This window comes from Metopolophium dirhodum, chromosome 1, assembly GCF_019925205.1.
Source record: "Metopolophium dirhodum isolate CAU chromosome 1, ASM1992520v1, whole genome shotgun sequence".
NCBI lineage: Eukaryota > Metazoa > Arthropoda > Insecta > Hemiptera > Aphididae > Metopolophium > Metopolophium dirhodum.
The window spans coordinates 102657691-102684903 of record NC_083560.1 but is presented as its reverse complement, the minus strand read 5'-3'; the positions used below and the strand labels follow the sequence as shown (position 1 = coordinate 102684903).

General features: G+C 29.8%; 1 protein-coding gene across 3 annotated transcripts in view; it reads left to right on the top strand.

Annotated features, from left to right (window-relative positions):
* LOC132935396 (pseudouridylate synthase RPUSD2-like) overlaps positions 1 to 27213 on the top strand; it is a 494051-nt gene that overhangs the window by 461555 nt on the left and 5283 nt on the right. For all 3 annotated transcript variants that reach the window (XM_061001943.1, XM_061001944.1, XM_061001945.1), the window contains 8 exons: positions 3595 to 3682; positions 4169 to 4290; positions 6024 to 6124; positions 12149 to 12236; positions 13480 to 13700; positions 14879 to 15075; positions 15983 to 16198; positions 20040 to 20293. In XM_061001943.1, the coding sequence (XP_060857926.1) occupies positions 3595 to 3682; positions 4169 to 4290; positions 6024 to 6124; positions 12149 to 12236; positions 13480 to 13700; positions 14879 to 15075; positions 15983 to 16198; positions 20040 to 20293 (1287 nt within the window). The remainder of the gene's footprint in view (positions 1 to 3594; positions 3683 to 4168; positions 4291 to 6023; positions 6125 to 12148; positions 12237 to 13479; positions 13701 to 14878; positions 15076 to 15982; positions 16199 to 20039; positions 20294 to 27213) is intronic.

Genomic DNA, 27213 nt, shown 5'->3' with positions numbered 1-27213 from the left:
TTCAATTATTATAATGTATTTCAAATGAATTTTTAATGCATAAAATATGATATTGGATTGGGTTTTGAATAACTTAGTACCTATCCGTAGTTTGTATTTTTAATATATTTTAATAAATATTACCTATTTTGTATTTTTTAAATATCGAACCAAAAATTAATAACTGTTATAGTTGTTATATGCCAACCAATAATTATTTTTTAAATCAAAGCAATAATAATTTATATTTTCATGTTGGAACGATTATTCTTCCACATTTTCATCTTTAAATGTGATTTAATTGAATATATTACAAACATGTATTAATTTCATGAATCGATGTATGAAAAAAATGGCCCTTATTATTTTTTTAGCCTACTTGTTGTTATTTAATTTTATAATTTTAATATCATTTAGTATTTTATATTTTGAATACATAGCTCAGATTTCCATTTGACATGAAGTATTTCTAATGTTGTACTTTAATTACATATTTACATCATCTCGTAGAGAACACAGCCGAACGTAATTTATAGTTGTACAAATGACAGTTGAGACGGTGGAAACTTTTAAGTATCTTAGAGTTGGACTGGATAAACCAATGGAGTACAGGCGGAAGTTCAAAGAAGATTAGGATCAGTAAATAGACGTAACGCGTAATGTTGAGAGTTTGTGACCATATTTAATTCAAAGACAACAACCGTATGGGAAATCATTATTACACCGATTGCACCATAATAAATAAACCTGCTTCAACGAAAGCTGAAGAAAAATTTAAAAGTAAAGAAGTGGCATTTGAGAGAAAAATAGCACGACAAATGTTTGGACTCAAAAAGAACGTATAGAAACCATAACGAATACGGTGGATGCAGAAGTCAAAGCTAATGATGACTTCGATATTCTATTAAATCTGCAACATTCAACAGAATATCGGTAGGCATTAGCAATACCGAAGATCGCTAGATGTGCCGGACTGCAGATATGTATCATGTATTATATCTGTCACGAAATATGATCAATGTTTATCGATATAGCTTTTTAGACATCTGCAGATAGAAAGATATCATAATATTAGGCCTGACCTTAGAGACCAGCAAAGCAGCGATGGTGTGACACCAGACAGGACTTGAGGCTGATAAGAGTGGGTGTGCCTAAAAACATATATTCTATTCCTACTGCTGTTACAACTACACTTCTCAATCGAACATATTTTTATCTCGACGGAGACTAACCACTTTTCGAGTTAATGTGTAAAAACGTTGTGATAATATTTTATATTTTAATATACCTACTCGTAATGCTTACACGTTTTCCATACGATCTCCACACAAATTTGATTTATGGAAGAATATATTATTTAAAAACAGAAAATAACTCATCGCGTCAACGAAATATTTGGTACCTACGCAGGATTTAACATCATCATGAACCTAGATTATACGAGTTCGTTATCGCTTTCAAATTATATAAACAGTATACCTTCTTCGGCATTAGCATTGGGTACCAGTGAATAGTCCACAGGGAAATAAACCACAACTCTTTTCTTTATTTAACGAATAACCAACTCCGCGAGAGCTATTAAAACTTCTTGAATGTATATACCGAGATAACAATGGACATTATTATATTATTATACGCTTAACGAATTCACTAAGCTCTTTTGAAAGTTAATTTAAATGTTTATTTTTATTATTTTATTTTTTTTTGCGATTGGTCGGATGTCCTTTGTCTTTTATAATATTTTTGCGTGCGTATATATATTATTTGAACCATTGAACGTACAGCTTTTATTTAATGAATGCGCTCCTATAAAACCTTAAAAAATATTACATATACTATTATTTACCTAATAAACGGGTATGACGCGTTCTTCGAATCGTTCGATTTCCGTCGCGAAAATGTAGCTTAGCTAAATAAGTCTGTTTAGAAAATATACCCACGTCGTGGTATCGTGATATTGAAAAATGAAAATAAGCTATATAATAATATATGATATGAAGGTTCTCGTTTTGATTTTTTTATGTATTGTACAACCATATTTTACCATTTTTCATTTAATTTTTGTCGCGTTTGAAACAATAGGTACATAATATTATAATATAATGTATTATGCTCTCTCGATACGATTAAATCATAATACTATAATATAGTAAAATTATATTACGTTGTGCAGATTTCCCACGCGTGATGTACAAGACGTGTACCTACAACTCATTTTAGCGGAGAAAAAAATATATATGACACTATAGCGATATATTATTATTATACATACATACTTATGTAATAATCAACAGGAAAAATGACCGTTTTTTCGTATGGTCTTAGAATAGATATTTTACTGAAATCGAATACAATTTTCTATTTCTTCTATAATATTATACACGTGTATTTATAATATTTTCCATTTCATATTATATTATAATATAGTGTTCCGGGCTTATCGATTACCATGATATGACCTTTTTTTACCCCGACAAAGTATGAGTACCTATAGTAGGTAGTACATAATAATATAGGTAGGTATTATACTTCCCTTTCGCAGGCATTGCACGTAGACGAGAATTAAATTTAGAATAACTAAAATATAGGTGACTCACAAACTACGTACCTAAAGAGGTATCCTATCTACCGAAATCCAACGATGAAATGAAAATGTGACCGTATAACCTAAATAACCACAACATCGTAATATTATTTTGTCGTATATTATGTTTGAATTGTATTTGAAACGGTTTTAGGGCTATTGAAAAAGACGTGACGGGTTCACAAAGGTTGAATAAAGAACTTTTTAGTTGATTAATATAAAAATAAGTGTACTTCTGTTGTAGGTATATACGTAGCGATGAAATCTAATTATATACAGTAGATATTGAGTTAGTATGAACATTTTAGTCATAAATTTAACCTTTTAACGAAACCTTTTTTTATGCAAATAATAAACGAAAAAAAAAAACAAATATTTAAAAATAGTATTTAGGTATATTATACTTAAACGTTTAAATATTTTACTGACTCCAAACATTTGTCTTACAAGTACAAACACCGTAAACAAAAGACAAAAATTATTAAAACTTTTAAGGTGCATATTGAACTAAGAATTTAATCATTCAAAAAGGTATCTGCGTAATGTGTATTGTATAAAATATTTGGTTCTGATGAGCCGATAAATTCATACAACGAAATTAAATAAATATTTTAAAGAACCATGTATACAAGTTATATAATATTTAATTTTTTTTTTTTTTATTAAGAAAGACAATTTACAATCCGTACATAATAATTACAACAAGCAAATTAGATATAGAGAAAAAAAACAGAATAAAGTAACATGAATATCGTGAATCCTAACCCAATGGTAACACCTCCTTATATAATATTTATATATACATTTCGGATTATCGTGATAGTCTCACTGTTTGTGTGCAATAATGAAGTTTAAATATGAAAAACTTCTTATTAAACATTCTTATTAATGTTCTCATTCAACCACAATAGAAAATATCCTATAAACAAGAAAATATTTGCAATATTCAACCAAAGTTTTTATATTTATCCAACACTGAATATTATGATATTATTAATGTACGACGTGAATATTTTTTCTTGGTTTTGCAGGCCAAGTTGGAAACTAAAGCACTGAAAGCGAAACGTCCCGGATTTACCGACGAAAGATACAACGAGACGTCGTACTATATTGAAAACGGTAAATATACTAAATAATAATAATATACAGAATGATGCACCGGAAACCATATTTTTTCTTTAAAAATAAATGTACCTACCTACCTATTCAAAATCTTATTTATTTTTGTAATTGTTTAACTACATAATATCTACTTAAAACCCATATTTTCAAATGCTTTAATTTTGTACGCGACGTAATGACTACCCTGTGGCAATATGCTAACTTCATTTTTGAAAAAAATCTACTATTTAACAATCCACAGTAAAAAAGGAGTGGTTCGCATTTGAATATATTAATTTTGTACGGCCACACTCTTTAAATAGTAGGTAGGTGATTATGGCAGTAAATCTAAGTGTCTGAAAATATGGTCTAAAGTATAATGATAGTTCTGAGAAAAAAATTATATTAAATCATAATATACGTGCAGTGCCGCGGCTGTCAGAAAGTCCAAATGGATCGAGGAAACGCATATTATTGTACTCACATTATTTCGCTGTCGTTTAGGTTTGAGAAAAGTTTACCCATACTATTTTACATTCACTACGTTCACCAAGGGCAGATGGGTAAATCAAAATATACTGGACGTGTTCGCCAGGGAGTTCAGAGCGCATCCCGCTGAAGAATACGTGAGTACCTACTTATATAATATTATATTATATTTACCAACAGTGGCGTGGCGAACTTGACATTTTTCAAAGGCTACGTCCTAGTCTAAAATTTCACCCACCCCGCAGCACTTTGACCCGATAAAGGCGCTGTCATGAATGTAATTACCTGTAGTAGTTATTACCAAAATACTTATAGTTAATACTAAATTATCATTTATCACCTATTGGCCAATACTAACCCATCACTGAAGCTGAGGGGCAGCCACAACTCGATTACCCGCTTCACCAACGCCACTATTTACCATCACCTATTGCATTTACTGCACATTTTACAGTAAATTGTTTTTCGCGAACATTATTACGATGTACATTTCGTGTATCTGACAATCAATTATTTTTTCAACTCAAACTTTTAAATTAAAAGAAAAAACCTAAAGAAACTAATTCTTGTCTTAATGCCTTCGCTTACTCGGGCCCATTGCAAATCTAATATGTATAATCTGTAAAACCAATTATAAATTGTAAATACATGGCCTAATAATCAAATATGCGTTAGAATGGAAATTTACGAAGAAACCTGTTGTACTGATATAAATTATAAAAATAATCGTATTCATCTTCCATCATCTATACGAATATATAAAGCTGTAGAGTTTCTTTGTTTGTTTATTTGAACGCGCTAATCTCAGAAACTACTGGTTCGAATTGAAAAATTATTTTTTGTTGGATAGACCATTCATCGAGGAAGGCTATAGGCTATATAACACCACGTTACAACAAATTAATAGAAGCCTGGGGAAGTGATAATTTTTTAATATATATATATTAGTATAGATATAAATGAATGTTTGTGTGAAGATTAGACCTCTGCGAAGAAGATGGGCTAATTTAAAAAGGGTTAAACTAGTTTGTTTTTTACTTTTAACTTTTTAAAAAGGTTAAATTTTTCAAAAGGGTTACAAAATTTAACTTTTTATTTTTAAAGGCTTAAATTTTTTTTAGAAACATTTTGAAAAGGGTTATTTTTTTACTTTTTACTTTTTTTTATTTAAGTTATACATAGTAAAAACGACAAACTTGGTATAGCTTTGATACTGTAGAGTTGATTCATACACTTACGTACAAACAGCACGGCGTCCACGATCTACCGCAGGTATATTGCCTACCTAATAATATACTGCTGCGAATCAGAATTTTTCTTCAGAAAAGTTAAGATAAATCTAGAACATCATACACCGAATATTAAACAACGCATTGAACAAAGTTTGAGTCATTTAAAATATTGTACATTTAACGGGTAACGAAGTGCACGGGATCAGCTAATAATATTATAAAAAACATAGTATAGGTATAATATAGCACCCATTTCCGTGACGATTATTGATAGAGTTTTGATGTCGTTAAATGTAATCAATAATCATAGAAAACACAATTTAATTGTACAATATAGTTTATGTGTTATAATAATAATATGTTTTGTAAAAACAATAATTATAATAAAATATAATATAATTTCCGAAATGGTGTGTCCTTTTATACTTGGGTATTCAACCATTTTAGTCGTCGTGGAAATAGCCGCTTAGATTATTACTCGATAAAAAAAAAAAAAAAACTTTAACTAATTTGTTGTATTTTCTTCACCAAAATATAAGGTGAATTTCATGATATTACTTGTTTTATACCCGCACGCATAAAACGTAATCGGTACGCAATTTATTATTGTTATTATATTGATTTTTTTTCATTCGCAGGAACGTTGCATTAAATCCGGTTCGTTGACCGTAAATTATCAAAAAGTGGACACTCAGTACAAGTTGAAACACAACGATCTGCTGGCTAACGTTGTACACAGGTATGTAACATTTTTTTTCACATCCTTCAGCGTGCTTATGACATTTATCAGTACCCTAAATAACGGCGTTGTTGATGAATAATAACATTATTTATATACAGAGAGATTACCAAGCAAGCTCGTCTCCTTTTTTTCCATTAATTATGAATGTATTAAAATTCCGATTTTTAGTATTCTTAAGTATATCGAAGGACCGTAATTTCAATTATTTTGTTTTTTACACCATTTTAAGTGTCTTGTGACGAAAAAAACTGCTTTTTTTTAAATGAAAGCCAACACGTTTTATGGTAAATTGTTAAGGAGATCATTATGTTAAAAACGTTGTGTTAAAAGTTAAATAACTCAAAAACTGCTAGTTTGAATTTCGATTTAGATATTTCAAAATGTTCAGAAAAAAAAAATGGGCTTAAAAATTGACAGAGAAATAGAGTGATGTCATTTGAAAAAAAAGAGTTGACATTGGGCATTTCTTATATTATATGGAATATCCGAGATCAGAGTATTTTAAAATAATACAATGGTCCTTAATTATATACTCAGAAGTCCCAAAAATCATAATTTGAATACATTCATAATCAATGAAAGAAAGGAGACAAAAATAGCCAATGTTAAAGGAAAAAAACGTGAGTTAGCAATGAGCGTGTTTGGAGAATCACTCTGTATACACACGTAGCCTTTTGGAAAAGACGAATCCACCACGAAAATCTATACCTATACCGGCACAGTCTTTAAATGGTGTATATTATATAATTATGCTTAACCAGAAAATGGGTCTGCAACAAAAACAACACAAAAAAAGGATCCCACCACCTTTATAAAGTGCGTGCACGATGTCTAATAATTAACGTCCCTATAGGTCCGGTATCTAAAAGCGGAAATTTAAAGTAATTTTGAAATTATATTATGATATTCTGAAAGGTTTGTTTCTGTTTTCGACCATTGCGCCGCTGCTTTGTGGGAGGCAAACGAATGACGTGCGCATAGCTATTACAATTTTAAAATACAGAAACCATCTCTTACGATGCATATAATATTATTATGTAGGTATCAATGTATTTACCATAACCACATTTCCAAGTCCTTTTAAATTAGTACAAAAATCAAGTGTACCTAACCGCTGTACATATTATAGCATGTATATAGGTTTACATTTGTTTTTTAATAGCTTCGTCACTTCTTAAAAAAACCTTCTATTTCGTAAGTTATTATTTAAAATAACAAATTACAAACTAGAATTACTTATTATATAATAATTTACAGGATTAAAATTAAATTTAAGAAATTAATATATGGTCAAAAGTATTATTTGTTTAATAATTTATTATTATTACAATATAATGTATTGTTAATATTTTATATCTGTGCTCACTAAAATATTGTTTTGTCCTTGGCCTCGTTTAAAAATGGCCTCTATCCACCCATCTAAACCCACCATGACTGTTGAGCGTTTTGTATTTTTCTGTGCAGAAGTTTTTATCAAAAGGATTGTTCAAATGTCCACATAATATCCTTATGAGCATATTCACCGGGTATAATTTTCTAAACTACAATTTTATGTTATCAGTGTCCCTACACGACGTACTGTTATAGAGAATATTGACGGTTTTTTTTTCGTTAGACCACAGAGGTTATATCTATATAGGCCTAACCTACTTAACGCATTTAAATCAGAACACTGAACGAGGACTTTTATCGAATTTCACCCAGGGCAAATGTTGTACAATAACGTTACACATGACAAAAAATCGATTGAATTAATTTAACGTAATTTAAATGGAAATCGATGTAAGATACCGCAAAACAAAACACAATAGTTAGCAAAATATAATTTTTATTATATACTATCAGTAAACAAAAATGACGCAATGTGAAATAATTAAAGTAATTTTATATTTCTGTACTATAAAAATAAAATACATTTTTTCCGTTTATATATATTGGTTTATGGTAATACTTTTCAACGTAAATAATAATTTATATTTTAGAAAAGTGTGAGCACTATATACTGTATGCATGTCTTTACCTAAGGCATTTAGGTAAAGTATTTCCAATTAAATATTGTTGTTGATATGAATATTAAGTCATTTACAAAAAAAAATACAATTTTAAAATTACCATCACTTGATTAAAAATTAAAACATAAAAAAAAACATTTCAAATTGCCCTAAATATTTTTATTCTCTGAATTCGAATATACGTCAATAGGTACTCAATTCACTCTAATATTAAAATAACAGATTTTTCTGCACGTAAAATTTGCCGTGTTATGCGTTAGTAAGACACTAAGCCGAAGACATTTGCGGCCATACAGGTATACCGTCCATTAAATGTTAAGAAATCAAAAAGTCATTGTTATAAATAACGATCAATGCAAAATTCGCATAACGTTTTAATTCTAAATATCGAAAAATGCGAAATCCTTATAAATAATGTTGTGATTTAAATAAGTAATAAAATAACGTAAAACTAAATTTTTTTTTATTAAAAGCAAGCTTTTAACATCAACCGCGGTATTATTGCATATTATAAAAACAAGTTTGACGTAAAAATAAATATGTACAAAATTAAATTTAAAATAAAATACGATATAATAATATGTTTATATCAAAAGTTTGTATACGTTTATAAGATAGTAGGCGGTACTTGTCCATGTGTTTAAAATACCGTCCAATATTGTTGAAATTAATGTATATTCGTTTTAAATCAATGCTGTTGAGTATAGTGCTTATATTGTGGGCGGACGCGGGTGGACGTCGTCCCTCTTCTTTTTAAAAAATATTTATGCGTAAGGGGTAGTTATGTAATGCGTAATTATATCTTAATCGATAGGACATTTAAATATTAAGGTCGACACATATTTTTTACTATTTTTCGTACTCCTTCTAGTTGTTTTTCAATCCTAGCACTGCTGGTGCGTTAAACGGTTTTCAAAGACTCAAGCTTGCGTAAAATGTTTCACGTCGGACACAAGATGACGAAGTCTTGTTCGGCGCTACAGTTGCACATATTTTGTTATGTGGATTTTGTATTCAATTTTAATTAATCATTTCATATTGTCACCCGGCGTATCTTGACGTTTATAATACATACATAAATGAAAAAAATGAAGCTCTCCTGTTCAAAAGTAACGACCTAGTCCGCCTGCATTTATCCGATACGGCCGAGTGCATGCGTATATGTACTCAAACACATTCGTTCGCGTATTGTTTCTGACGATCTCTAAACTTGACGTACTTACTGCGATCTTGATTACAACGGCTATATTTTTTTATTGTACGAGCGTCACATATACGTATTACGCACGTGTTAAAATTGTCCTAAAAAAAAAAAATCTGCCAATTATTATTGTCGTAAGAGTGCCTTTCGAAAATAAAATTTGCGCAGGTCTTGCTTGAAAATAACAATACCCATATAGAACATAATATTGTAATATGTACAAGGTGTTTTACCACGCTTTTCCTCATCAGTAACTATTTTAACGTTTTCTAAAATATATGACTATGGGAAATCATCATAGTATATTATAGTACCGACTTTATTATTAAAGAGGATTGTTAAAATGTGTACATTTTTTCTCTCTCCCAAACACGGGAATTACAGAAACTAAAACCGTTCTAACCACCCACGTGCGGTATTAATATTTAAAGACGGCCAACTTATAATAATATAGGAGATAGTTTATATAAATATTTGAAAAGTTTAATATTACTGGTCTTCATTATGTCGCGGGTACCATTGAAACGGGTAGGCCGTAGGCGTGGATATACGAGAAAATAAATGCCGAGGACAAAGTCGATGAAACACTACATTATATAATATTATATATAATATGTACCTACGTCCTACATATTATAAAGTTTAATAAAAAATAAAATCACACACACACACACACACATTACACCTTCAAACAGATACTTAAAAACTACAATAAAAAAATAAATAGCACGCAGAACAATCTTCGATCGGCGCATGCTCACGACTTTAGATCCCCCATTTCGATTGCCACGTGGTACGAACCACAAACGTGGTTGTCGGACGACGATCTCGCTTCGTTGACATATTTGTCGACAGGAAAAAGTGAGGAGTAAAAAATGCACACATTCAAATATTAAAATTTTTGCTATTTGCACTTTGAGTGATTTCGATGTTTGTTGTTCATCACCATTTATTTTCTCTTTGATAACGAATCCATTCAAATTTTGATTATTGGAACTATTTACTCAAGGTCCATATTTTAAAATACATAGATTTGTTAAACCGTTTAAAGAGTGTTCAGACGAAATCAACCCATTTTTCTGTATAAACTGTTAATCAGATTACTTTTTGGAAAACATTGACAACCTGCGAGAAACGGCTGGCGTCGTTCATTCCGCATTTTATTATTGTTTTTAGTTGGTTTCCCGTTGTAAAACACATTGTTAGTCTGCACATTATTATCTAGACGTATCATTTAATATCACTCACGCCGGTTCAGCGTTACTCTTAAACGCGACCGATCCAGTGGTTTGGCTAGAATGTACGACCCCTCGCCAACAAACACACCGAGATGTGTCGAATTTTGCTCGTGTACACCTATTATTATATTATACGCACGTGGTATTATTTTGACGGTTAATTCGAACTGTCGCGAAATGTCTTTGCTTTCGGGTTTACGATTATGACGTCGTATTCGCGTACGTATGGCGTTTTGGTTTTTATCTCTTCTCTTTATCACTGTCAATGTAGGCGCCATTTTCGGTACACCGTACACGCTGTGTCAAGAAACATCCCCCACCCATCCACCCTCCATCGCGAAAAAAAAAAGAAAATGTTGTGACGTTTTCTACCTAAGATTTTCCGAAATTTCACAGCAATTATATACCACTAAGAGCACCAAAATAATAAAACGGGTGTATCAGAAAAAAAAATTACATGATGTGTTGACAATTTGTTTACTGGCAATATTTTCTGCGTAATATTGAAAATCAATTCAAAATAGACATAACTATAACTATTGCTATTGATAATAAACTTTTAAGTATAGTGATTGCCGATTTGGAAATGGATATGGGAAATCCACAGTTCGTGAGGAGTTCTGTTGAGAGAATTGACAATATTTTGGTTAAATTGAATACATTTTCATTCCATTATACCGAATATTATTGATGCAAATACTAAAACGAATTTGGACGTATATTTGCATGAATTTTAATTTTGTATCCTATTTTTTTTTTTATCTCAAAATTTGGTGTTAAAAATGACAAAATGTTCATTTTTACATTTTGAAAATTAAAGACATTTAAGTCCATATTTGTTTGTTTCTAGTAGAATCTACAAAATACAAGACGAGAAATTGAAATCCGTTTTCAAAATCCTTATCGTGTAATTATATATCGATCAGTACCTACGTTGGATTGAAAATAGGTTTTCTACAGCAAGAACAGCTTCAAATCCCCTTAAGAGGATAAAATTCAACCATAATCTTTGCGACAGCAATAGTGGTTTTACAAATTCAAATAATAGGTATAAAGTTTTCGATAAACACAGACGATAGACATTAGACATACGAAATCTACAGAATTAATCAATAATATTAGACGTTATTAATTGTATTAAAAATATGTATGCTAAATTAATTAAACCATTATTATATTATTTTAAGCATACCATTTTTAAATGTATAAATTGTAATCATCTCAGTGATCGATGATGTTGGATTAAGTGTTAGTGTTCTTCTCTGCAGTGGTATTTTAGTATGCAGTTATTATTATGGGGGCTTCGGATTAGGCTTGGTTAGCTGTCCCAAATATACACAACTAAAGGTCGGCGACGGTATGGGTATAGTATTCTCTCGCATTAGCTGTTCATTGGCCATCTCACAATGAATTATAATATTATTTAGGGTTGTATAAAAATATTTCTTCAACACGGATGAAAACGGTTTTAAATCTTGAACGACTTTTTGCATATTTTACCCTGTTGAAAAAATTTTAACGAACGATACGCTCACACGCTCGCATATGTTTGTGTGTGTTTATGTTATAGACATGAAGTACCGGTGACCAATGATCCAATCACGATCGTGCACATGGACGACGACATCGTGGTAGTCAACAAACCCGCAAGCATTCCGGTAACTTGATTTATATAATTTACCTAATTACATAATATATACATACGCTAAAACCACCTTATAACTGCGGTGATTTATTTTTGGTCCAGTCGAGTGTCGTGGGAATAATACATACTGTAATTGCTATTTATTATTAAAACAACGGTAACAGACGGTTCAGATGGTTTGTCTGAAATGGACCAAATACATACCTACCTAATTATTGTTTTTAATTGTTATAGCCTGTATAATAATATACTATATTACTATTATTAAATAAACATGGGTGTCATAAAAGTCGGGTAACGAAAAAAAATTAACTAGAAAAAATGTGTATTTGTTTAATTTTTTAAAACTAAAAACATTTGTCGCTCGCTTATATCCGTAATCCTAAACACTTTATATTTAAATACAGCTAATTTCATGCCATTACAATATCAAAACTCAAATTTTACTGCACTGGAAAAAATAATAATTATCACTAGTGATGAGGATTTCTAGTTTTTCATATTTGTCTAGAAAAATCACTGAACAATGTGAGTGATGTATTAATATGTCTCATAACACGAGGCGACAAGGAGGATATAATATTTAAAACTGTATTTTATTTATTTTTGCACATTCTGTTATTATTGCATATAAATACATAAAATAGCATGAGATAAAAATAAAAATACACAAGAGCATGAAATACCTATATAAAAGTAAAAATTGGAAAATGTCGATATTAAAATATATACATCAATATTTCAAAATATTTGGGTGAATAGAGTTAAAAATAAATGATAATCCATTATTCCATCCATCCACCAAATCGTTCATTAATTTACTATTGCAATACAATCCTATATTATGATAATTATTGTTGTATATTACATTTTCACCCACATGCTGTTCTTGGACCATAATATTCACGTCTCACGACGAAAAAGTCTGCGACTTATCGTTATCAACCTAAAATACCGTACGACAATTAATTTATACCGCGACCAAATAATATGTATGGCGAATTTGTACATTGCTATAGCACATTACCGGCCGACGGTAGCCGACACTATGGACGACCAAAATATTAAATACTTGGCCTGGTCGTGCAGATGTGATAAAAAAAAGAGGGCAAAGAGTTAGGTCTGATGCAGTTTGTGCATTATAATATCGTACCAATTCTAGAGTATTCTAACTCAAACTAACCATTGCTTCGCGTATAATATACCTACACAATAATAAATATTGATAACTAAATTATTGTCACGTCATCCGGCAGGTTCATCCGTGCGGTCGCTATCGGCACAACACTGTGGTGTTCGTGTTGGCCAAGGAGCACAACCTGAGGAATCTCAGGACCATTCACCGTCTGGACCGGTTGACCAGCGGTCTGCTCATGTTCGGCCGGACGCCCCGGTACGCCCGCATCATGGAGGCACAAATCCGCAACAGACAGGTGAACAAACAGTACGTGTGCCGAGTCGAGGGGAGATTTCCCGAGTGAGTATATTAAATTATGTCATTATTATTTTTGTCATGTAAACACGCTGATGCAGTTGTATGTTGTATACGGTATACCTACCACTGACATTAATTAATAATATATAAGGAATCACGCACATGGAAACTGGTTTGATATGACACAGATCGAAGCTTTTGTGGTAATAATATTGTAATTACAATTTCGTTAACAATGCTTATGTCGCATCAACTGTTTGTAATAATGCAGTAATGAATCGCCAACCAATTCATACCAATATATACCAACATAAATAGGTATCATGTGGTATAGCATAAATGTGTTTTCTGTAATTTTCATTTCATTTTCTAATACATTTTAAAATTACGAACCATACTTTGAATAAGAATCACTGTATTATATTATATTATATTATAGATGGAAAAAAGCAGATTATTGTTGAACTCTATTATAAAAAGAACCTTGTCTTGTAAAGATAGTAAAGAAGGTTCTATGGAAAAAATGTCAAAGGATTTTAAATAACAAGATACACATTTTTAAAATGTTTAATGCTTTGATCAGGGTGACTGTATTTTTAAAATAAGACTTATTTATAAATCTTAGTACAACAACTCAGTTTTATAAGAAGACGCTATTAATCATAAAACGTATTACTTTAGTTTTAAATTTGCAAATACCTGTACAAATTATTAATTAAGAATTATAATATTACACAAAAGGCACTATTATAAGTATCTTTGAACACATTTTAAAATGTTCATTTATATAATGTATGCCTGTTTTAAATAACCCACTATGTAAAACATAGTAGGTATTCAAATAATAAATTTAAAATTAAATACATAAAATAAATTAATTATAGGTAAGTACCAATAATTATTTTAATTTTTAATTTTTAGGGGAGATTCTAAGTGTGTTAAAAGTTTAAATTAAGTATATAGCTAAAATTTCAAAAGTTAACTGTTTTAAATTGTTTTCAAACATCAAATTTGAAATTGTTAGGTATATGTCATATGAAGATACTGTCCCTTGCTCGTACGACTTGTGTACACAATAGGAATTCAATTTTTTTAAATGTATTATTGTTATCATTATTATAAGCAGGTCGACTCCAATCATAATATTATATCCTGTAATGTATCCTTTATAATAATATATTAATTATACTATAATATACTCGTCTTCTTATGCAATATAGGCAAACAATCGAGTGCAATCATCCCATCGAAGTGGTCAGCTACAAGATAGGCGTGTGCAAGGTATCCAACAAGGGCAAAAACTGTTCGACGACATTCCAATTAGTGGGCTACAACGAGAAGACCAACATCAGTGTGGTATTGTGCTTTCCACATTCGGGACGCATGCACCAGATCAGGGTACATCTTCAATACTTAGGTAAAACGTTTGTAATCTTAAATAACTGTAATGATATGTACATACTGTAACAATCATATTATATTCAAAACACTATTTCCGCCAAAGAGCCAGAGAAATATTCACAACAGTCGTTCGTCGACTAAGTGACACCGCCGGGTCGTCGTGCCGTTTCTTGGTTCAATTATTTTGTTTCTCTCGGCGCTTTTTAAAAATACTGGAAATATTGAACACACTTTATTTAATTTCCTACTACTCCCAAAGTTGAAAATCGATCATTTTTTCGACTACTTGTGAAAAAAAACATCATTGTAAAATTATTACATTTATGATTCATCACTGTGTTCAGAATTCAAAATTTGAAAAAACATGAAATTTTATGAAAAACTAGTTTTTGAAAATATTGATTTTTCTTATTTTTTTGTAGATACAAAAACCAAAAAAATAGATACTTGAAATTGTCATAAATTATTGCGAATTTTTCATGTTTGGTTTAAATGGCCCACCCATACCTACTCGCGAATGGTAATAATTATTCTGTACCAAAACAGTTCATAATTTCTCTATCATATCCATCAATTTATAGTAAAGCGATAACATTTTTGAAAACAGATCCGAAATTATCGATAATAGTTCACCTGAGATTTCCATTTTTTGGAGTATTTTAACATTTAACCTCTCTTAAACTTCATTATACAACATCTTGAAATTAAACAGATTAGAAAATGTGTTACCTATATGGACATAATTCAAATCAATTTAAGGATTGAGTCTTAAGTAAAATTAATTGTGTTTCGAATGTTAAACGATATACACGATAGGTGTTGAACACACGGCTCGCGCTCTTCATATTATGTTGCTCCTTGGAAATGGACCGTTTGCAATCCTTTAAATATTATAATATTGTGTATTAACCCGTTATACGCAGGCTTTCCCGTGAAGAACGACCCACTGTACAATCACGTGGTGTTCGGGCCAGAAAAAGGCCGTGGTGGCGTTATCGGCAAGTCAGACGAGCAACTGATTCACGATTTGATAAACATCCACAACGCCGAGAACTGGTTGGGCATGGACGGTGACTCGGAACTAATGCCGATATTGAAAGATGTGGACGTCGTCGACGAAGGAAAAAAATCACCACCGGGTAAGCAAAATTAATTAATACACAATAAAATATAATATTAACAAATTAACTGATAAAATATATTCGTAAAAAAATTAATATTTTTCCAACGATAATTTAAATACGTAAATTACTAATACAACGAACATGTTTAATATAATACTCTACTAGTCATCTACATCGCCCATCGGATGATTGGTTGCGTTTCATTTACAACGGTTCATGTTGCCAGTTGTATCATAGGTTAGGTTCTAACTTACTTTAAAAGTTCACACGTCGTGTTTTATAAGCTGGCATTATACGTAAAGCATAGTCCGATCGGAACGTTTCACGGATTTTTAAAAACTATTATAGTTTTTCTTTCAATAAATTCACTGTTAAAACTAAACTTGTGAGCGATTTTCCAAAAAAACATGGCGTTCATTATGTGACAGAAACGGATAGTAACGAAAAGTCGTGGGATTTATTTTTTTTCGCGATAATAGCTGTAATAACCTAACCAAACTTAAGAAAAGTGTTAAAAATAGTGTTTTTTTAGTGTTTAACACGTACTTTGTAAAACCACATCATAAGCTATTTGTTCGTCAACAAGTTGTCCTATTCATCACAGCCAGTTGTCGGTATTTATTATTACTGTCACCCGGACGAATCTATTGGCAAAGATTTTTCAAACCATCGCACTCAGCCGTATTACTATTTTTGGATAATTTCCAAAACCCACGTGACTACAGTTACGTTAAAATATTTTAGTCATGTTCATACAAAGAAGAAAAATGTAAACCTTAACACGCACTAAAAAAAACGTATACTTGATTTAATTAGAATATATTTTGTATTTCTTCTTACAAATGAATTCGTTTATTAGATCTGTTGGAGTACCTACGTCTTATATCTGTATATTTATTTGACTATAATAAAATAAGGTTCGAAAATAAAATAATTTACAAGAATATAAATTGAATTATTTTACATTGCATTTATCGAGTACGGTTTCCGCATACAAAAATATGTATGATATACCTTGTTCATGTTCGTGTGATAATTTTTTTTTTAATCGTAATAATAATATTATTGCACACATAGTTGGATTAATTATAAAACGGCGCATCGTATAGGCAATATAGCACCGTCCGTGTGTGTATTGGCACTAAAGTATAAAAACAATTTCATAAACTGGTCAATTGCTACAATTTAATATATTTTATAATATTATTACTGGATTGCGTGAACAATCACTAAACATTTATTGAATCAATAATGAGCTAATGGTCCCTTAAACATGATTTAGTTGTATAATCGGTCCATTACATTTTATTGGACCATTAAATTAATTAATTTTTCATGCAACCCAACATTATGTGTTGTATTTTACAAGATCGCATCTGTTAATATTATATACTATTTTACAAGATCACATCTGTTAATATTATATACTATATACATCTGAACGCAACGATTTCAAACATAATCTCAACATTATTTATATAATATTAGACTATGGAGAAAAGCATTTTAAGTTTTTCTTTTTGTTTTAACTTTCTTATTACTGTAGATTTATATATAATTAATTAAAAACTTAATTGCTTTTTTTAAATTTGTATTGATGATGTTTTTTTTTATTATTTATTAAAATGTATTTTGACTCACATAATATAATCAACATTTGACTTCTTGCATATTGAACTTTTTCATTTAGTTTTCAACTAATTGTCTTAAAATGATATTAGAAACAATAACGACCGAACTAATATACATTTTCAGAATAAAATAAATTAATCAGCTTATAAAAAAGTATTATTGTCAATAGGTAACATTTAACCGTGGTCAAGACAGTGATAGTAATTTGATATTTTTTCTGTGCAGTATTTTTATAATTAGGTAAAATCTCTACTATAAAAGTATTTATTTTAGATGTGTAAAATATATTCCTTAAACCTAAAATCTTATTAAATTACATTTTAACATACCTTTTACAAATACAAAATGTAATTTGTCTTTTATAATTTTACATTTATTTCCATATTTTCATCTGTTCAATCAAATAACTTGTGAACTTCATTGATATATAAGATTTAATATATTTTAATATAACTATCTGTATCAAAGAATATCTACATTTGCTTATAGTTATTTGTATTCAAAGCTGCCAACCATTTAGCATAAAAGTTAACCATATACTTATTGGTATTAAGTACAATAATTTATGAAACCATCGCTTATCGTAATCACAGTCAACTATTTGTCATACAATTTCAATATCACAAATTAAATGTACACCTTAATGAGACGAATATTTAGTCAGCACATTTAGATTATTAAGTACAAAATGTTTTCACCACTGGACCGTTTACCTTAGTTACCAACGCAGGTAACTAATTCAAAATAAGTACTGAAAAAATATTTTTTTTTAATTATACAATAATTAATACGTACATTCGTTTTTATGCTATAGAAAATGTCATTATTTTATAAAATACATTGTCACAACTAAAAACAAAAATACGTTATTGTACTATATTCATTAAGTATATATGTTTAATCTTACAACCAAACAAATATATATATTATATTATGTGGTTAATTAAAATGATTTCAGTGTTCAAACTTATACCGGAAAAATTATTTAATTAAAAAACGGATATATAATAATATAGACAATACACATATTATTATATTTCATTGTATCTCAGTAGTGCTCTCGTATCTTTGTTTCTATTATTTGCGATCCTTGAAAATACCCAGTTATATTTATGAGCGAGGTCTCTTGAGAAAATGGCTTAGCATGGTTTCATTATTTTTAGTATTTGGTTTTAAAATCGTATTCTTATGTAGAATAATTTCTGTTATTGTAAGATGAACCCTAGTTACTGTCTCATACATTTTAAATAATGGGTATTTTATCGTTAAATTAAAACATTTAATATTAAATAACTACATGAATATCAAAAATGTTATCAACAGTTGTTTTAAATACATTTTCAAGCTTTAAAAGAAGTCGTTCGTATCATATTTTTTTATTTATGTTTATTTTAAAAATACAAACTAACAATCAACAATTCATCAGTCTGTATAAAAAACATAAACTAATTCTGTTTTTAACGTACTATATTAATAAATAATTATGAAATGAATTATGAAATCAAAAAATAATATTTTATTAAATATATATTTAGATAACATATCAGAACTTCATGAAGGTTATTTGGGAATTTTCAGTACCTAAGTGCTATTTCAAAAAAAAATAATATTTATATATAAGAAATCTATACTAGATGTAGTAAGTGTTTCATCATAGCTGAAATGAGAAAGTTCAAACAACAATATCAAATATCGTGCGGTATCTGCGGGATGTAAGTGAGCATTTTTTGAAACGAGAAAATGAGAAAATAAATGATAAAAGAAAACGATTTTGAGACAAATTGTTGTATTCTTTTTTAACCACAAATTTATTACATGTAATACAAGTCTCAGTCTCTAATATTTTTCACTATAATATGTATTTGCTGAACCTAATATAAAAAAAATGCTTGTTAACAAATGATATGATTAATAATGACAAATATAGCATCAATAGTATTACCTACCTACTACAATATTAACGAATAAATAAATGAATTATTAATGGATTTTACTATGTAATCAATGCGTTTGTATCACATTGGTTTCTGAAAAGAAAAAAAAACATAAAAATAACCCGTTTATATACCTAAGTAACATCAACACAACAACAACAACGATAACAACAATAGCAGCAATATCATTATTACTAAATGGTATTGGAGTATTATAATATTTTGATTAAATTGATTTGAAATGGAAAATACTATAAGTTTCGATATTTTATATTACAACTGTCTAAAAGGTTTCAAAAAGAACGAATCGGTGGTGGAACAACATCAGCACCAGTTGCAGATAAAGGGCAGACAAACCAATCAGCTTCAGTTGCAGTACGACAGTGCAATGAACGTGTCCACGCAGACAGGACAAGACGTGCCGGACATGGATTTCGACGCTGAGAAGCTCACCCACGACCCACATTGCTACGAGTGCCGGGTGAAATTCAGGGACCCGAAACCAAAAGACCTCATCATGTACTTGCACGCTTGGAAGTACAGTGTAAGTATTTAATTCGACAATAATCTGTAGGTACGCAGGCACACCGTTATAATATTATTGTTGTATCGAATGAGTCGAATCGTCATCGCGTAATGGAATTAGAAACCAATCGGTATTTGGCACGTGAGCTGATTACGAAAATGTACGCAATAATATAATAATATTTCGGTAGCCAGTATAATGGGTATATAGCAAATCGATTCCGTTCTCTTTATTCTTAATGCCTGAAATAAAATCGCTTTGGTATTGCATAACGTCCTATATTGTTTTAATTTATAATATTGTTGTTTTTGCTTAAACTATAAACTATAAATATTTATGTCGCGAAAAAATATTATTATACAATTACCATTTAAATAAATTATTTTAGTATAATATAGTTTTAACTACTAACATTTTGAATAGCATTACAATATTTATTGTAAAAAAAAAAATGTTCTTATTTCTTCCCATTTTTAAGGGCGATAGTTAGGGATTTTTTTAATTAGTTCATTTTAACCAAACAATAATTATCGAATTAAGATAATTCAAAATATCATGCTTAATTTACTTAGTTTGTTAGCCTAAATATTCGATGAAAATTCGTGAGGCTCACTTATGAATATAACTATTATACGCATTAATCGTACTCAATACTTCAAATACTGAAAATAATATTATGTATAATATACATTATACATAGTTATAACTATCATTGCTGCAGTCTGCAATCGTACCTACTGAAAAATAGTAAAGTGTTTCGATATTATTTTAGTATATTATTATTTCTTAATATTTTAGATTAATATCGTAATGACAACCGATACCCCTTGAATTGAAAACAGAGACTGAGAGCCAAGCAAATAAGAGTCCTTTATTTCCACGAAAAGCAGTACTCATACCTATTATAGTATATTATATTATATTAGCCTCTAATAATAAGAGTCTTATAGCGACATCCTAAATTGTTAAGGCACACAGAATATATCGTCGTACAGGCAAACTAAATGAAAAAACAAATATTAACAGTAATCGATATTGTCATTCGGTAATTTAAAATATGTTTATAATTCAGCAGACATTTAATATATAAATACGGTAGGTACCTACCGTAAATGGTTTTAAAAATATTTCTCATAGTAATAATAATAATAATAATAATATGGATGGGCAAAACTATAATTTTTACGAATAATATTCAATTCATAACGTATTATTATATTTTATTTGTACATATTATATTATATACAGTGGCGCAACTAGGGCTAAAATGTTGGAAGAGGCTGTAGCCCCCGCCAGATATTACATGAAAAGTAACCCGTGGAGGCGATGCCCCCACACCATCATAATATATATTCACATAAAAATATTAAAAAAAATCATACAAAATATATATTTATTTACTCAAATTTCATTTTTCACAATAGTATGGTATACTTTATTTGTGGTAATCAAAATAAAAATCCTCAGACTACAATATTAGTTTATATTACTCACAAACACATGAAAATGATTGAGCAAATATTTTTTAAGCGCTATAGTTAGTGTAAATATCATATTATTAATATTTAATTACAAATATATACTTATAGTATAGGTATTACCGTATACACTATACATATTATATATCATTGAAAAAATTCAAAATCAAGTAGAGATTAAAGAAAAATTAAATTAAAAACCAATCTATGTTCAAAGTTTAAATATATAGTTAGGTAGGTAGGTAGGTATTAGTTATAGTTTTAGTTAAATTTTAAGATTATCGAATAAAAATATTTCGAACGATCGATAAGTCAAATAATCTAAATAGTTATCAAATAAATAATCAATAAATGTTGTAGGTAATATGTTGCTTAAAATCGTGATATAAAAAAAAATTATATTATTGTTTATTTATTAAATTTTAATTTTTTTATGAAAAGTAGGCATACTATACTACTAGTAAGTATAATATAATTGTAATTAAATATTAATAATGTGATAATTACACTAATTAGCTTTTAAAAAATAATTGATCAATCAATTTCATGTATCTAGTACCTATAGTTGTCAGTAACATTGTAGTCTGGTGGTTATTTTTCCAGGATTTTTTTCAGGGGATTTTTATTCCGCAATTCTCTGTTTCTACAGTCTATACTTTAGTTCAATGCATATTCATTAAAATATGTATAATAATCTTACCAATATACCGACATAAATAGTTTCTTTAAAACAAATACAGTCATACAGCTAATGATATTTACCATAATATTTATCATAGGCAATATAAAATAATTATTGTAAAGTTTAAATAAAAATTAGATAATTAAAAAAAAAAGTAAGAAAATACAGTTTAATTTTTAAAGATTTATTAATATTTTAGTAAACAAATGAACAATTTATTTTGCGAGGGCTATTACATGTTTCGGGGGGCTAGCCCCCTCTAGTTGCGCTTATGATTATATATATTTCGTTTTTTTATCAACACCCCCCTCGCCGCCCTGCCCTCAGTTTCAGATTTTTTTTTCCTTTCATCATAATACCGTGCACTTAAAAATGTTAGTAATCGCATTAAACTGTGTTTGACAACTCTTCCAGCATTGCAATTTAAGGTAATAAATTCTCGTTATTGTTGTGATATAAATTACATCTAATTCTAAATTATAAAATATGTAGTGTCGTTAAAAATGCTTTGTGTTGAATTATCTACACTGTTAATAACATTAATGTCGATCATATTTTTCATAAAAATTGTTGCGTGATCTTGAGTGCTTCTCATTAGGTACTTAATCTTGTATTTACAATTTATTTCACATTTAACCTTTACACGAAAATAATATAATTTTGCAAATTAAATAGTTTGGCCGTTTTTAGTTTAATTTTACGTCGTAAATTTGTATTCATATTTTCGATGAGTCAATTTTGCGATTATTGAATAATTTAAAAAGTGATAACATATTATAATATATTACCAAATGAAAGAATAATACATCACAAAGAAGTACCCACGTCATAAATTATAATGATCGCAAATAATAATTTAATAACAGTTGATAGCGGAGAAAAATAGGGTTCAGACAATGTTACTTAATATTTTATTTTTATTATGATAAAGTTTTAGATAGGTACCTCTACTATAATATAATAAATAATAACATTTGGGCACGGAAAAAACAACTTACAGAGTATTGGTATTTGGTAGTTTGGTACATAAACTGAAAACCCCGATTGAAAGATTTGGATTAAAAAAATCTTTCTTTTTTTTACTCGGGTAATAGGTAAATAGTTTATAACCTAGTATAGTAATATAGTTAATAGTATTTTACCTATTGTACGTAATATGTCACTTGAAACGATAAATTCGTGTCCCTGTTGTTGGGGCCTACCTACTGTTAAATAATTTCGTGATATAGACGGTACGCACGTGAGTATAGGCACATACTTAAATAGCTACCGGCTATGTATGGAAATATCATATACCCATCTGCAGACTGACGATGACGATTCGCATAAGCCCGCAGTTGTATACCTACTGTTATTGATATCTTATCCTCCTGCAGACGGCACAGGATATTTTGGGAACGGAAAAACACATTGAACACGCTGTAGGCTCACATTGCACACGTGACAACGCGTGCCTACTATGTATATATTTTTACTTCCGGATCCTTAGGTTCGCTATGTGCATCTGATCGGTTTCTTGCACATAATATCAAATACAACGACTGGCGCAGTGCAAATTCAATAGAGTCTCACCCGATATTGCATTTATATTCCCAACTCGCACACCACTTTTTGCCCTACCCTACCCTGAAATGTCATTTATTGCGTCATAGCGACGACGTGTAAGCGCAACACGTCACGCGTGTAACCCAATACACAATAACACTATATACACGCGTAGGTACACTTGGAAACGATTATTCGCATAGAAAATGTACGATGCGTACGTACATAAGCCCCGGCTGTAATGTCGCATACAACAATGGACCGTCGAGGGGGGGGGGGGGGGGCTTGACGATTGAAGTGTTTCCGTACGGTTTATTATACGGTGCAGTCTTCAAAATGTAATTTGTGTTATGTTCCAAGAGATGTGCGGCGCGGGAGGCGAATATTATTGGTCTTACGATGATGTGCATTTCGTTTTGGAAAACGTTTTTTCGGTTAATAAAATAAATAAGAATATATACCTACGCCGCATTTACACAGCCAACGGTGTAAAACGGTACGCGCCATTTACGTATTGCCAAAAACAATTTCGGGGGTAGGCTACAAAAATAGCGTTGACGAACAATAATACGATACGTGAAATATAACGCACGTCCTTTATTTTTGAGGAAAATCAGACAACCCCGTTTTGAATAAACTCATCGAATCTCTATACCCTTATTATTCGTTTAAAATTACGATTTTAAATACTTACATATAATAAGTATCAGTCCAATGATCAAAATACATGCCCCATCGGGCCAATGTATCTTTATTCATAAAGTCACACTTATCGTCAAGTACAAACTGTTATTAGCTTAAAAGTATGAATTTTAACAATAAAAATAAAACGAAAAATCCTACGTTAAATTTACAAATTGTTATGTTTTTACAAGGATAAAATGTATTGGACTTAAACTATTCAATTTTTAATAAAACCATGGCAAATAAATGACAAGTTATACTGTACAGTATACAGTGGTCAACGTTAAATAAAACGTTCAAACAACAGCGTTCATTTTGTTAAAACTAAATTAACAAGTTTACATTTCCAATTTGTTTGGTCTAATCAGATTGGTGGTTCCCTAGGGATGGTTCCCAGATTGACGAAGCGCTGCAGTATTACTATATGATTATAGGTTCCTTAAATCACGTTTCTATATTATTTGTTGTCATCTATAAAAGGGACTCGAATTAAACGCATCCAATTATCCATTGAATTGCATAGAAAAAAAACGATAACAAAAAAATGTCAACAATTTTTAGATATAGGCTGACTTCCAGAAAATATATTACACAGGCGTGTGCCTATCGTAGAACTTAATACAAGAAACGAGTATGACCTAGACTCTAGAGCTAGTTATAGTGTGCTGGCCCATTGAAAGTGGTGGACTCCGAATGGAGAGGAAGGGGGAGGGTGTCGTTGAAACTTTGCAAGTATACTTACTACATACTTTGTCAATAAAAATATGTTATTTAATGAAATCGACTACTATGCCGTGTATGAATAATATATGTATGTAAATCATTTTTTTTTTTATTTTACCGACTTGGGTGATAAATAATAGTCAATGTTTATATCTAATGTTAATATTATTTTCGAATGATTACCTATATAATTTAAATTAACGAGTCAACCTGTGCCGATTTTCAACATTTTTTGTAATTATAATATATAAATTATATATTTTAAATTTTAGATACCACCTTATTTATAATTAATTGCTTGTAATCTACGATACATATTAAGGGGGGGGGGGGAGTGATAGGTATAATATAATAACAAAAATGACTTCGCAGGGAAAACTCTAAGACCTCGTAGAATTGTCAGATTTTAATTATTTTTTTTTTTATCTGAAAGAAAAATTTTCTACGACCCGCATTTTACTCTGATTTTTTTTTAATATTTTTAAGACTTAGATTGAAATATTGAAAAACGGATTTCAGTTTGGGCTGTAGAATATTTCTCACAATTAATTTAAAAATCAAATTTGGTTGAATCTATAGGTCAGAATCATTTTTACCGTAAAGTAGATTTTTGAGGACAAAATCACATTAACACTGAGCGTATAAATATATTGGAAATAAATCTCATGGTTGAATCTCCCCCCCCCCCCCCCACGATAAAATCCTGTTTGAACATAATTAACTCACTAAGCTAATAATGGACAATGGCTAATAATTAGTATTATAATAAATAATAATATATATATATATATATATATCGATGGCGACAATGCAAAAGGGCAATAAGCGACACTTTTTATGAAATCGACTTTTTGTAATTAGGGCTTAATAAGCGACGTCATTCTGTATCGATTGCTCTTACTCATTTATCGATACGATTATTATTTACAATATAAAACGAAAATTTAGATTTAGACATAAGCACCAAAAAATTTAAATTAATTAACAGGTATGTGCATAAATAGGGAATAAGCGACATTTAGTTTTAAATGTTAGCATAAGCGCCATAGGATTTTACTTTATGGGGCCTAAGCGACAACATCATTATTATACTTAATAAAAGATTTTATATAAAAAAACCATTTTCTGTTATCTGTTCGGTTGACGATAAATAATCTTAATCTTAAAAAGGTGGATAAGTGGATGTCGCTCTGCTGTACAGTAGGTTACAAGTGGGTCACTGTAATGGATGGTGTTAAATTTGAATTCAATGATATAATATCATTGTATAAGAAAAACGATTCTGAGCGAAAACGGTCAGTCAGCCTATGATATTACCAAGTATATTTGATGATATTATTGTGAATAAAGTAATTTATAAATAACCTATTTACGTGGAGCCTTGTTTTCAATTTTCAATCCTTAGCTATAAAAGTTGAAAATTTTATAAATTTTTAACTACAAAATAATTATTAAATTATAAATTTGATAAATTCTGTCCAAATTTGATCTTTAAATGCTTATAAAAAAAAACTGTGCCTATGTATTTTCAATATTTTTCAACTGCTATTGTAAAAATATATCAGGAGTCTTGTATTAAATTTTTACACTTTTTGGCCCAACAGATAAAACTTTATTGATATTTATAGAAAAAAAAACTAAAAAAATTGAAAACTGAAAATGCCCGTAAACAGCTCAAAAAGTGTCAAAATATTTTCAAAATTGTATGGTGTATAGGAAATGCTAATATAAACATTCAGTGAAATTTTCATGTATCTACAGTTATTCGTTTTTGAATTACAAGAAAATAAGGAAATCGGTACATGAGAAATCGAGTGAATATCTAA